Source organism: Naegleria lovaniensis, assembly GCF_003324165.1.
Source record: "Naegleria lovaniensis strain ATCC 30569 chromosome Unknown tig002, whole genome shotgun sequence".
Taxonomy (NCBI): Eukaryota; Heterolobosea; class Eutetramitea; order Acrasida; family Naegleriidae; genus Naegleria; species Naegleria lovaniensis.
In genome coordinates this window covers 933,775-948,533 of record NW_025407824.1, presented here as the reverse complement: position 1 = coordinate 948,533, position 14,759 = coordinate 933,775, and the positions used below count along the sequence as shown (strand labels likewise).

Sequence of the window (14,759 nt, the reverse complement as noted above, 5' to 3'; positions counted from 1 at the left end):
TATCAGTCACCTTAGAAAGAGAAGTAATGTTCACCACGCTTCATGCCAAGCTTTTCCAAATGGCCCTTCATGGCTCCCAACATTGGAGGAGGACCACACATTAACACGTTCATCTTTTCACCTGCAGTTGGCAAGTACTTTTCAATCATTTCTTGAGTGATGAAACCAACTCCTTGAGTCCAATTGGTTGGAGGTTCGTTCAAAACATGATACAAGGTAAATTGTGGGTGTTTTCTGGCCAATTCCTCCAATCTATCACGCAAAATGATATCTTGTTCAGTCAAGTTGCCGTACAATAAAGCAATTTCAGTCTTGTCATCTGGATGCTTGAGAATTTCCTCAATAACTTGAAGCATTGGTGTAATACCGGTACCACCAGCGATCATTCCCAACTTGCTATACTTGTTCTTTTCATAATTGAAACGTCCCTTTGGTCCACTAACCAAAATGGTGTCGCCAATTTTCATGGTATCCAAGTGTTGAGTCATTAGGCCCTTTGGATAAATCTTGACCACAAGATCGAAAAATCCCTTATCATCATTCGAAGAGGTTGGTGTGTAGCTTCTGGCAACTTCCTCTCCATTGATGGTGGCCCTATTGTCATGTATGGAAAAGTACAATTGAAATTAAGTGATTGTGACCACACATTCGGAAATGTAGCGGTAGTCATATTCGGATTCCGCCATGTGAAAAATTCGAATTTGTTGTGTCGAAGGATGATTCATTCATTTCAATATTTGCAATTAATGATTTTAGAAATTAATATCATCATCATAAAACTGAAACATACTTCAATGAAATGTGTTGACCCACAGGCAATCCCAAACTCTTTCCTGCAGGTAATTCAAATCTGAAGAGACGGACTGGGCATTTCACGTTCTCTCCTTCGGTAAGACTCTTCTTTTCAATGAGCTTGAATGGTCTATATTCCTCGGCAGAGATGACACTCTCTTCCTTCTTCATTTGTGTACTAGTTGTTGTGGTGGTGGATGGTGATGATTTTTCAACTGGTTTGGTTGGTCTGCTTCCCATAATCTTATTGACCAAAACTGAAATTGCAACAATAGCAAAAGCTGTTACTCCAATGGTTGTTAAATCTCCCGAAAGTAACTTTTCAATAATCTTATTCATTTTGATGATGATTCAATGTGTTCGGATGATCCCGATGAAAAAGAAATGATGACAACAACAAAAAAAATTGTTAGGCTATTTTTTTCTGCTGAATTCTCTCACAGAGAAAACAACACTTACCGACTGAGGCTTTTGTTGGACAACCCTCATTAGGAGGCCTTTTGTCGGATATAAAATTGAGGATTTGTACAAATAGACGGAAACTTAAAAGATTGAGGTCGGAGAGAGAAAGTGCTGGCTCGGAAAATTGCTTTAATCTCTCTCTAGGATGATGGTTTGGTTGGACTATTGAGATGGAGGCACAATATTTTCTTGTTGTTCGCAGACAATAGTTCAACGACGATTTTTTTTGGCCATACCACAACCATTCATAATTAAGAATGTGAGATAATGAGTAGCGCAATAATTCACGACCAATTCCATGACTTCTCAAAGAGGGATGTACTGCAAAGGATGAAATCTCAGCTCTCTCCTTTTCCTTATTCACATTGTACATGATAAATCCTGCAACGTACTGTTGAGGTTTTTTTGTGTGGTGTGAACGTGCATTGGTACTAATAATACCATGTACCATTTCAGTATTCACTAAGGCAACCCATGCAAAATAATCAACAGGTTTGTCCAAAGAATTGTACAGTGATAAATTCAATAATTGCAATAATAACTCCCTATTGTATGCTTTGGAAAAGCTCAGACATTCAATTTCATAGAGCAAGTCAAATATATTCGAATTGTATGGAATGATTGTAATATTTGGGTTCGATTGCGTGAGGTCAATCAAACCAGATGTAGTGTTATTTCCAAGAGTTTGTGGTGAGTTTGTAGTGTGAATCACCATGTGTTGTTGCATGGATGACTGCTGTTGCTCGTAATTATGGGAATTATTGAAGTCAGTTGGTGAAGAGCTATTCCACGTCAGGCTGCTGTTACCATGATTGACGCTGTTATTCATATAGCTAGTTCCAGTTTCATTCTCACTAAGGCCATCCAAAAAAATACATTTAGAAAGCTGTTGAGGTCTGTTCAATAGTGGAAGCAATGTTTGTAAAAAAACATGATTCGGATTGTGTGAAACTGCTGTGGCTGCCTCAGTGTTAGCAATATTCTGTACGGTCATTGTGGATCGATCTATGGACGTATCTGTTCCCAACATGCTGCTTCGACCATGATGTAAATGCTGTTTCATACAATTACTACACAAATCAAAGTCAGCGCAATTTAAACAACAGTATCTTGTTCCATGAATTGTACATTCACAACCATCACATGTCACTCTTCTATGAATTACTTTATCATTAAATATTTGAATCTCCTCATCTGCAAATAATTCTTTTGGTTTTGTGAATAACCAACAATTGGACTTGATATGACTTGACTCAACTTTACAAAAACCATCCACCACTAAAACACCATTCTTTGAAATACACTTTGAACTAATCTTGCTTGATAATGTATCAAATCGTGCACTTTCTAATAGAGCTTCGTAACTAAATCTTCTATTCAACATGGTCACAAAACAATGACCTTTTTTAAGATGATGCTTTGAAAAGTCCTTTCCACACTTGTTGCATAACATGTACCCTTTTGTATTATTATTGGAGTTGATATTTGAATTTTGAGAATTTCCATCCATTGATGATTGACTAATATTGCTACTACTACAGCAGCTTGTGGTCATGTCATTTACTTCCATATTTCGTGATTTGTGTATATGTCGACCAAAAGGACAATTTAAACATAATAAAATTACAGAGCCTATTTCAATTTTTCTTTTACATCCCGAGCACCAACATGCGTTGGGATCATGTATAATAAAAGGATCTTCATATTCCGAGAGAGTAGGTAGTGGTGATCGCAAAGTCCTGTTATTTGGTATGATCATGGACATGGAATTAAATGTGTTGGAAGATGCAACCTCAAACCTTCCATCTATAAAGGCCGTTGATGATGGACAGCCCGATAATTGATCGCGGTGTTGCTGCATTTTTTTACAACAGAACAGGGAACATCAACGGATGGTCCCACCAAAGTTCAACATTTAAACAAAAGATGAATAAAGAGCCAAAGTAATTACACAAAGAAGAAGGAAAAATGATGAACCTACCCTCAGAAATTGCAGGTGATGAACTTGTTGAAAAATGTCAAGCATCAATATTATGGAGTTTGACAAATCTTCAAACTTGAAAATGTCTCAAGATCATCACGACACGATCATGATGAAATACTCACATGAACATACAACTCCGTTTTATTTCATTGATGACATTATGTATCACATCTTTTCCTACTCTCTACTTCCTATCGTTCAATTTCGATATTCTCTCGTTTGCAAACAATGGTATGAATTGACCAACAGTGAAACGTTTTATAAAAATTACCACACCTATGTCGTGAATCATGGTCTCGATGCATTGATCCATCCAAAACATAACGATTTGATGAAATATTTATTTGATTGGACTGAATTTGTGAATCATTTGTATCCACAACAATATGATGATTTACGAAAGTTGCGACAAAATATTCTGAGTGTTCAAAAATTGTCACAACTCTCCGATGTTGAATTTCAACAATTATTTTCCAAGTTGTCATGTGGAAATCTCAAAGATTTTGTGGCAACCTTGAGACAGGCAATATTAATCACGATGGACAATGGCTCTGGAAAAGTAGTTTCAGTTTTTACTCAACGCCCAGACCGTTCCACTGTGTCTTATTATGCCTTTGTCAATGACAAGTATCAAATACTCAATATTGAGACAGAATTAGAGCATGCCAAACATTTCAAATCATGTCTGTTGAGTTATGAATTCTATGATTATGGTTGGGGAGATACTGATGAAATTGTTAAGACTGAGGGTGATGAATGGTTCTGTCAACAATTTCCTGAATATATTGAAGCATTGGGGAAAATGATCTTCATGTCCATCTTGGAATTTATTTGCTGTTTTGAAGAAGGCAATCATTCCTACATGTGTGATATGCAGCGCGAACGATCGAAACATGCACTCAGACTGAAAGAACATCCCATGCTTGGTAGTGCACGTAAAATTCAAACCTCACTCAGAAATGCATCCAGCTTTTTTGCTCGAGCAGTACAATATCGTACAGATCCTCATTTGTGGTATCGATTATTACACGCTGGATATCGCTTGGATACACAAGAGTTGGAATCCATCTTTTTTTTCCACTATTTGAACGAACGTCATTTACAATTTTTCTATGACTATTGTGAAAAGTTTGACTTGAAGACGAGCTTGGCTCCTCGTCTGACTGAAAAGTATTTCTATTCCTTATTAATGCAAGGGCTAGGAGTGATACAAGTCGTTCATCGAAACAGAGGTCTCAATCAATTTCCAAGAATGTTGTGTACCAAAGCCATCATGGACTCGTCACAAACAGGAACACCGAATTATGACTTGTTGGATTATTACGCGAAAGAAATTCGAAATGACATGTATTGTCCTTTTGATGACCGAGTGTTTAGTGTCTTGGATGACACTAAAACCTTGTCCGATTCCAAACAGGAAGAAGTTCAACTCGTAATATTACCACCACACTCTCTGCCACGAGTATTGGTCTTGTATCCCAACCGTGACAGCCAAAATCAATTTGAATATTTCCTATCCAAAGCAAGAGACCTTAATTCTCAGGAATCGGGTCATTCAGAAAACAATCACACCCTTAGTATTGAACAAAGAATATTACCACATCGATTTTTGAAAAGAAAGGAACAAAAAGAGCAATTACAGAAAATTATTCACAGATTTGATGTCATTGTCTATTTCACCAGTGAGGTGAACCACAATGAATATGATCGAAAAATTGTTTCTTTTTTGAATGCTTATTCAAATAGCAAGAGAAGAGTAGTATTTGGATTTAGTTCTTGCAGATTATCTCATGTAGAGTTTACTGATATATTTGGAACTTTGGATCATGTTAAAATGTTTCAGTTTACCAATTGTGTCTCATTCAAGAAAAGATTTCAAAGAATTTTGTTGGACAAGGATTATGACTTCTTTACCAACAACAAGTAATTTACCACCATAGGCAACTTTGGTCATGAAATTGCATTTTCAAAACCATATCCAATATAACAAACTCAGAGAAAGAATGTAATGGGCGTGACACAAATCCTGTTGCGAACCATTTCTTAATCGTAAATATGCAACCAATTCATCTGATCCATTTCCGAATAAATCAAACTCTTTTCCTCATTTCACACTTCTGCGAACAACTCTTTTGACAGCTGTCAGAAACTTCGCTTCTTATCCGAAAAAAATGTCTTTACAAGACAACCATCATCACGCACACTCCACCTCATTGCCACACTCTCCGACCACCACCACAAGTCATCAACAACATTCAAACAACAACAACCATACTCCTTCCTCTCCTTCTCCTCCATCATCGGCGCGTCGAAGAAAAACCACCAAATCCTCTGCAGAATTTCAATTTGTTTTGGCCAAGTATGGATTAAGTGCAAATGGTGAGCTACAAGCTTCGTATTTACAACAACAACAACAGCAACAACAATTATCCACGTCGTTGCCAATGAATAATACAACCAATGCCATGATGAATCATCATTCCTTACCTTCATCGTTGTCATCCATTCCACAAATTGTGAAAAGTGGTCATCTCATGAAACAAGGAATTAAATGGCGATCATGGAAAAAACGATATTTCATATTAGTGGATGATATTTTGATATATAAATCTGAAGTGGATGCACCAGTGATTGGATTGTTACAATTACAAAACGGAAGTGTGAGTGTGGATGAGAAGAATAAGAGAATGTTTCATGTCAAGTGTGAAAAGGTTTGTATCATCCTATGGACTACCAATGGTTGATGATGTTGAAATTGATCATGAAATTAATGATGTTGAAATTGATCATCCATCCTATTCAATTCTCTAACATGTTCAAAATTTGAATCATTGTTGTGAAATTCATCGCTCTCTCTATAACAAAATGTATTTACATGTGTGAATTTACTTGCGCGTGGTGTTGTACAATCCAATGATCATCAAATTCCAATTGGGATCATCCAATGATCATCATCATTCTGTTCGCTCACTCTCTCGCTCACTCTCTCCTCCTCCTGATCCACATCTTCACAGTCTTTCAGCAAGGATAAAATTTATAGTGAACGTTCCTATACCTTTCAAATTTGTTCCGAAGATCATGAAGAGGAACGTGAAGATTGGGTTCAAAAAGTGAAACGAGCAGCCACTCAACACGTTCGATCACGTATGAGAACACGAACGAGAGCGAATGGTGGTGCTGCTGGATCGAGTAATTCTTTGATGAGTGATCGATCGACTCGAACACTAAACACGTCACAGAATGATTCACAGAATGGAGTGAAGGGAGTAGAGTCGAGAAAAATTGTAGCGATTGGTAGGTTGAAGAGTTTTGAAAGAGATGTGAATAGTTTGAAACATGAAAAATAATGTCAATTGTGAATTCATGATTGTTGTGATGATGAAAATAATGGAATTTATTATTGTTGTCACGCAATTGAACGGAATGAATGTTTTGTGTGAAATGTGTTCGAATGGAAATGAAATTGTACAACCCATGATATCTTGGAAATCTCAGTTGTGACCAATGCCACTTCCAACATTGGTATGGAGGTTGTGAAATCTCTACTACTTCGAAAAATTCGTGTCATTGCAGTGTGTCATCCTACACAATTTATTCCTCAGACTTCTTCTAATAACAATGACCATGAAAGAAAAGGAAGTTTTAACACAGTTTCAAAAGAGGAATTATTGAAAAATTATGGAGCTATTGTCATTCGATTGGAGAATGGATTTCGTCGATTTGAAGAAGCCTCTCTCGTTGAACAAATCAAAGAAAAGCAATATCACATATCATGTGTGGTTCACATTCCACTCGATCATGAATATATTGTCGAAGATATGAACCAAGTCATTAATTTTGCCTTGCAATTATCTGTAGATTCCTTTTTCCTTTGTTCGAGATATTATACAGCTCCTTCTTCTCAACCACATGATTCCTTTAAGAGTGGATTCACTAAACATTCTCAAGAAAACTCGTCGAATGAAGAACATGCCATTGAATTACCAGAACTGTTTCATTGTCATTTACAATGTGAACAAATGGTCAAGACTTATTTTGGACACTCGTGTGGAATTCTTCGTTGTAATGGAACCATGCAAGATTTTCTACTGTTTTACGATGAAAAGACCAGAACTTTTTATTTTCCATTTGGAGACTTGAAAGATTCAGATGATGAATCCAAGAAGAGAGTTTCATGGGTCGATGCGCGTGACGTAGGTCTATCCGTTTGTTCCATGATTATGAATATCATGTTTCAAGTAAGCTCTACCATGTCTTCACAACCACCAAAACCTCCCAATGCAGGTTTATTGTTCATTAGTCAATCACATGCATCCACTCAGCAACAAAATGAAAAGAAACATCGAACAACTTACACCTTGACAGGTCCAGAAAGTTTAACCATTAAGGATGTCATTACCAAATTCTCGAAAAAGACCAATGTTCCTGTTGAATATAAAATTATTGACAGAGAGCAATCCATTCATCGATTGATGCTATCCAAAGGTCTCAGAAAATGGGAATGTGACGCCTATCATGACATGTACACACGAATCTATGATGCAGGTTTGGCCATGGCTGTTTATCCAGATGTACAAGACATCAAAAAGTCAGCTCCAACACCTTTCGATAGCTTTATTGAGAGAGAATTGGAAACCTTCCAAGATCACAATCCATGTGTGTGCATGATTGGATCCATTCACTTTATTCAATCCAAATTATTACACGCTCTCCATGAAAAGAATTATCTCTCTAAGAATATTATATTTTCTAAAAAGGAAATACCTGATTATCCATTCAAGACAGCTCAATACATTGTATTTGATTATGAAAAAGAGAAGAAGAGTGTGGAAAGTAAAGTGAGAATTGAAGTAATGGAAGAAGTTCGAAAACGTAGAACAGAAGAAATTATTGCACAATCTGGAATGCTTGGTGTTCCTTTCAAAGCATCAAGATCTGCCTCATTCCATGATATTGAATCGGATGATTTGGCAGAGAATCGTATTAAGGGAATTTTACAAGAAAAGTTTATTGACATTGTGTCCGATGCTGTCATTCAATGTGAAAAGTTAATTTTCTTTATTAAGGCAAAATATCTTCTCAACAAGTGGTTCGACGCCGAATCGTTCAAGAAAGTGATTGACAACAGTCAGAGATCCACCAAATTGAAACACATTATCCTATTGTACGATTCTGCCACCAAAAGAATTTGTCCAGAATTTTTAACCAAAATTTCAATTTATCTTTCCATGAAATGTAAAACAGCGTACACGATGGTAGAATTTGGATGGCTCTATCAAACACTTGCAACGTTATCTGGCTCAGAGATACAGACCTATTCTTCACTTTCCATTCCAGTTTCATCCACCATTGATGTCTTAAATGATCGATTGGAGTGGTGTGACGGTGACGATGTGATTGAATTTATTTTACATTTGTTACAAAATATCAAATTAGATTCGGAACAAATAGTGAAGAATTTTGTGTGTCACGGTACAAAAGCTAGTTTCCGTGAAATTGCACGACTCATGCATGAAGTTTTGAAGAAGCCAGTATCATGTTCTGCTATTGACATTTCCAAATCCTTCCCATGTCTCTTGTAAGTATTTTTCGAATGAATTTTTTGACATGAATTTTTTGATGACCATCATGAATTAACCAAATGGTTCAAATGTTCAACAACATTGTCAACTCACTTGTTTTCATCCATTGGTAACAACACCACCTGTCTCTCTCTCTTCTCACCTTCTCACACACACAGTATTGACAATAAGGATCTCTTTGAACATCGTGCCATCAAAAAAGAAATGGTCTATTATTTAACCATGGTCAAAGAAGATCCAAATTCCATTGAAAATTATTCCACCGATTGTTTAGCTTTTGAAACAGTCATGGGAAAACCATTGAAAACATTGAAAGAATTTTTCGAAGAATCTCTCCTCATGTTTGCAGACATTATTGAATTGAATCAATGTGAATTTGATTTTTTCCAAGAAATGTCCGCATGTACCAGTATTGACGAACAAGAATTAGTGATTTTCAAACATTTAATGAATCGAATCAAAAATCCAACAAGTTTATTTCATCGAGTGGTGAAACAAAAATCTCGACAATTTCTCAGCACCTATTCACAAGATTATTATCATTCACTCACGACAGAAGAGAAATTAATTGTCATTTCTAGAGCAAAATCATTAATTGCATCATTTTTTGATGAAATGTATCGAGTATTGGCACGACAAGTGATGAAAATTATCATTCCACAAGCAGCGGATTATGGAGTGATGATCAAGGTAGATCCCAATCAAATGGAACCTCTCTTTTCACAATGTATTGATCATGTCTTTTTCGATCAAGTGTTTCCTCTCGTCTTTGAACTCTACAAGAGAGAATATAGTGTGAAATCTGAAATTGTGAATCAAAAATATGTCGAACTTGCCAAATGTACTCCAAAACATTTGGAAATTGCCGATGAATATTGTTTGGATGGAAATGGAAAGAGTGCTGAAGAAAATTATTCACTTGCCATCGAATCACTTCGTAACATTTCACAATGCAACAGTCTAGTCGAAGGTAAAATGAAACTCTTAATGGAAACTTCAAAAGCCATTGTCGAATGTGTGAAAATTTATCACGGACGAGAACGTGAAGTTTCTGCCGATGCCTTAATGCCCATTTTCATCTTTGTTCTCATTAAGGCATCCATTCCTGATTTGTATTGTCAATTCAAAATTTTAGAAGATTTTGTTCATGAATCCATCATGATGGGTCCAATGGGATATTCACTCGTTACACTTCAAATTGCAATTGATTACATGCAAACTCTTCAATGGGAACAACTTGATCAAATGTTCCAAATTCAAATGGATTTGAAACGACAACAAGTAGAATTTCAGAGACAACGCGATTCAGAAATTCAACTTCGAAAAACTCGAGGTTTCAGTGTCATGTTAAATGCACCTCCTCCTGATACTCAACAAGTAGTAGTAGTTGTGAACAAATTTGCTGAAGAAATTCATATCGACGACTCCTCGACCAATGATGATTATATGACAATGATTTGGATGATAATGTGAATCATTTATTTGAAGATGGAGATTCTTCGAGAAAAACTAGTCTTTTGGTTGCCAATCGATCCATGAGTATCATGCTTTTATCACGAAAAGATGGATCCAATCATCATGTGTGCAAAGAAGATTTTGAAGAAGAAGAAGAAGATTCTCTCTCATCAGAACATTCTCCATCACCCAATGAAACAAGTCGACTTGCTCATGTGATGACAATCCATCGAAATAGTCCAACCATTGAAACGAGTGCTTCAGAAACGAGTGAGGTTTCAAATAACATGAGTCATATAACATCTCGTTCTGTGACGACAACGACAACGATGAATAACACCAGCACGACTGGTCGTACGCATTCCATTTCACCTAGAAATGTGGCCATGCCACCACAAACACCAGATAAGCTTTATGAGGAAGATGTTTTTTCAGTGATTTCATCGAGTGGATCAACAACAGGAGGAGGAACCACAGCTTCATCGTCGTCCATGTCTGGATCATTGAGTCATGGCGAACAAACACAAGCAGCTAAATTACTCAAGGCCACAAACTTTTCAGCGAATGAGGCAGTGGAATTGAGTGTCATTTTGTTGAGAAGTATTATTGAAATTTATAATGCGTCCGAATGGATTTCACAAACTCGATTCAATGAAAAAGAGCGAATGGGATGGGGCAAATTATTAAGATTGGGCAATGAGTTTATAGTCTTGACAGGAAATGAAGAAAAGGTCGATGAATTTACACAATTGACGTACAAATTGGAATTGGTCGATGTGATCGAGTTGAAATCCAAAAAGCATCTCTTAACTGTATTTTTATTGAATATTTATCATGTCATGTTGTTGCATGGATTTATTAAGAATGGAACTTATCCACTCATGTCCATGAGATCCAGAATGAGATTCCTTCGAGAGCCCATGTATGTGATTGGAAGCATTCCTCTCTCATTGGATGACATTTTTTGTTTATTGACTTCTGCTAAAAATGTTTCGAATAGTGGAAAGCACGAATTGTTGAAAGATGTCTATCAGAAAGATCCTCTGAATTGTTTGGCATTGAGTAATTGTTGCTTCTCGTCGCCTCATTTAAGAATTTATTATCCTGCAAGTCCAGAATTGGTGAAAGCTCAATTAATTCAACAATCAACTTGTTTCCTTTCTCAGACTGTGAAATTCTTCTCCAACACCAAGCTATTGGTCCTTCCATCCACGTTAAGTCAACATCTTTCATTATTTGGTGATAACAAAGAAACTGTTATTAATTGGATTATCAATCACTTGCCCAAAGATTTGGAAATTAGAAAAGATATTGGCATTGCCATGACATATACCAACATTCACATCAAATTCAGTCCCATTGATTATAGCTTCCAATTTAAGGTTGCCTCTGAATAGTTACTTCATCTTGTTCACCATTTCAACGAGTGCCTCCTCATGTCAAATAAACCTTTTCATCAAAATTCTCAACATTCCACTCTGTTAATTATGGATTTTATAAAATACTTGTAGAGACCCATGTCAATAATTCATCGATATTGCTTATTGGGGCAACAGTTTCAAAATTCGAAAATCGTTGGCGTACTTGATTCCATTCTGCAATCGACAATAAATCTCTCATTCGATACACTTCGTCCAATGTTTTTTGTTTCCATTCTGTGCAATACTTGTATCGAAGAGAAGGTGTCAACCTTGATCGAATGATCTTTAAAATGGAATACATGTTTTTGATTCTTTCTTCGTTGGACATTTCACAATTTTCAAATTGTGCTTGAATATATTGTTTCACGTATTCGATATTTCCAACCTCTACTAATGAACAAATGACTGTGAAATAGTGAAATTTTCGAACAGGACTTGTGGCATTGTAGGCTCCACAAACAAATTTCAAATAATCATCAATTTGTCTCAATCTTGGTCTCACGCAATAGCATTGAAGAAGTAGTTTCAAATCCACGGTGCATACATCAGAGGCAATCATTTTTGATTGTTTGTTACGAAGAAAATGAGGAATATTGGAATGAGCATTCACTTCCAAATAGGTTTTTTCATCCATTTCTTTTTTTCCTTCTCGCAAAAAGTTTAAATGTTTGTTACTTGAATAGACTTTGTCTTTTGAAGAGATGGATAGTGGTGGATATACGGAAGATGAGCCATAAGTATGGTTGTTCGTGTTATTGGAATCGTATAAATAATTGTAGCTGGTAAGAATGTACTTGTCAAAACCTCTCTCCATTTGAATGAGTAAATATTCAAATATTTGTAATTGATGATACTTGATCTCATCGTGTTGTTGGTCGTTGGGTGGTTTTTCAATACTAGTTATCTCGTCAAAGTATAGAGGGTTTTCCTTTATGTGCTTTCTCCAAGTAAGAATGGTGTAAAAATTCTTGCGTTCAAAATCACGAATATACTCTAATAATTGAATATTTGTGTCTTGAATTGACAAACCATTTCTTGTCGTTTTGTTTACGACAAGTAAATGCTTCCAAATATATTCATAATAAATTTTCCACAACATGTTTAGAAATGGAATGTCAAATACAATAGGTTCTGTGATACACTTGTCACTAATTTTGATGGCATCGATATATTGTTTCTTGCCACACAGGTATGTTAGTATGATGGTCAAGGTAGACACATTTGTATCCACTCCATTGATGTAAAATTGCTCAAGAATGTCAAACGCTTCCTTTTCCATTCCATGTTTGAGGTATAAATTCAAAAATAAATTAAGAATTCGAGGACTAGGTTTCATATTCAAGCTGTCAAATATTAGAGTCCTCAAGGTACCAATATCTGCTGGAGTGAGATATTGCGTGACAATAGAGTTGGATCTGAACATGCTCTTGATGTTGATAGGAGTAATGATGTGTACATAGCGAGATCTGTTTTTCACCGTATCACGAATGATGTCCATCAAAGCCACATAATGCTGTTCGACTCGAGATTGTGCAAGATATTGAATGACAATATTGAAACAATGTTGTGAGGGACGTCTGAGCACCTTGTACAGATTCAATAATTGATCATATTTTCCCACTTCTCCAAAAATTGTCATTACTTTTTCAATTAATCCATAAATACGAGGAATGTTATGATACGTAAATTCTAGCGATGATTGTTGATCGAGGGCTGAATTTTTGTTTGATAACAAGTTGATAAATGGTACAATTAGTCGATCGCTTTCTTTTTGGGAGATCTTGAAAGCAACATCAAATTTCTTGCCTTCAATCAGCAATTCTAGAATAATATCTAAAGTATAAATATCCATGATAAAGTAATCATTGTTATTCAGTCCCAATATAAATGAAATGCATTGCTTGATATACGAGTTTTGAGAAAATTCTTCTTTTTGGAAAATTTCCAAGAGCATCATGAGCGAGGGAGAAATGTCAGTCATGACATCTATTTTAACAGCCTCAAACAGATGGTCTGAATATAGGCTCTTCATTGACTCGATTGATGAGCGTATCAGTATGGAAATGGATCGTTGAATGATAGGATCACACAACGACCTAAAATTCCAATTATTGGCACAATTTACATGATTTGTAAAATCTCTTAGAAAGCTCAAAACTTTTTGAATTTTTAGATATTCCTGTGTTTGTTCGAATCGATCCAGGAGTGTGTCACAAACTTGTCCAACAGCAAGTGATGTATATTTTTCTAATTCCATTGTGAGCGCTTGTGCTTCTTGTGGTGTTAATTGGTGAGTGTCAACGACAACTCCTTGTACAATGATAGACTTGTAGTGCTCGAGTTTAAATAGAGCTTTGTGAAATAATCCCTTGTCTAAATACTTGAAAATAGGAGAGAAAAGATTTGTCAAATTTTTCAAGCGAGGAAGAAACATTGTCGGTATGAGTTGAGTTTGTGGAACTTCTAATTTTACCCATTTGGCATCCATGTCGTGTATTGATTGAATTTCCACAGAAGAATCTTCCTCCTCCTCTAATTTCACTCGCTTTAATTTTTTCTTTTTCGTTACATGAGAAAGGTCCAAAGTAAAAGTGGATTGTTCTTCTTGTGTGTTGTGATTCAACAAGTCCGTATTAAAATTTTCATCCATGTAATTGTTTATAGAATTCGTAGTATCATGAAATATATGATAGGAACGAGTGAAAGACGATGAAGAATAAGCCCTGTGTGAATCGGGTTGAAATTGTAATTTCATCAAGAAATTATTATTGAAAAAGTTTAACTTTGGAAATGTAGATTCATGAAGGGAATTATTAAAACGACATGATGATTGCTGCAGGAGAGATTGATGGCTGCTCACCACCCGATTCTTACTCATCAAAGAATGGATGCAACAACGATTGAAGGGAAAAGGGCCATGAGAAAGTTGTTTCATTTTTTTACAAAAGGTTTGGTATGCTTGTATTATCATTGGCAACTTAATTCTGACAACATCAAAATCAATGACTTAAGGTCAGTATGCTAGGGTTGAAGTATAATTTGTAAACGAATCAATTATCAACG

At 36.0% G+C, this 14,759-nt stretch overlaps 5 protein-coding genes across 5 annotated transcripts; 3 read left to right on the top strand and 2 right to left on the bottom strand.

Moving 5' to 3' along the window:
* Positions 1 to 11: 11 nt before the first annotated feature.
* Positions 12 to 3,115, bottom strand: C9374_007251 (uncharacterized protein; the record flags this gene model as incomplete). The annotated part of the gene is made up of 4 exons (XM_044697202.1): positions 12 to 594; positions 791 to 1,122; positions 1,252 to 1,276; positions 1,491 to 3,115. The coding sequence occupies 4 exons, from the start codon at positions 3,113 to 3,115 to the stop codon at positions 12 to 14; spliced, it is 2,565 nt and encodes an 854-aa protein (XP_044555614.1).
* A 154-nt stretch (positions 3,116 to 3,269) lies between these two features.
* C9374_007250 (uncharacterized protein) lies at positions 3,270 to 5,165 on the top strand (the record flags this gene model as incomplete). Its single annotated transcript, XM_044697201.1, has 1 exon — positions 3,270 to 5,165. The coding sequence occupies one exon, from the start codon at positions 3,270 to 3,272 to the stop codon at positions 5,163 to 5,165; it is 1,896 nt and encodes a 631-aa protein (XP_044555613.1).
* Positions 5,166 to 5,409: 244 nt separating this feature from the next.
* C9374_007249 (uncharacterized protein) lies at positions 5,410 to 10,293 on the top strand (the record flags this gene model as incomplete). Its single annotated transcript, XM_044697199.1, has 4 exons — positions 5,410 to 5,949; positions 6,253 to 6,532; positions 6,734 to 8,816; positions 8,979 to 10,293. 4 exons carry the CDS (start codon positions 5,410 to 5,412, stop codon positions 10,291 to 10,293), a joined length of 4,218 nt encoding a protein of 1,405 aa, XP_044555612.1.
* A 71-nt stretch (positions 10,294 to 10,364) lies between these two features.
* Positions 10,365 to 11,672, top strand: C9374_007248 (uncharacterized protein; the record flags this gene model as incomplete). Its single annotated transcript, XM_044697198.1, has 1 exon — positions 10,365 to 11,672. One exon carries the CDS (start codon positions 10,365 to 10,367, stop codon positions 11,670 to 11,672), a length of 1,308 nt encoding a protein of 435 aa, XP_044555611.1.
* A 97-nt stretch (positions 11,673 to 11,769) lies between these two features.
* Positions 11,770 to 14,346, bottom strand: C9374_007247 (uncharacterized protein; the record flags this gene model as incomplete). Its single annotated transcript, XM_044697197.1, has 1 exon — positions 11,770 to 14,346. One exon carries the CDS (start codon positions 14,344 to 14,346, stop codon positions 11,770 to 11,772), a length of 2,577 nt encoding a protein of 858 aa, XP_044555610.1.
* Positions 14,347 to 14,759: the final 413 nt, after the last annotated feature.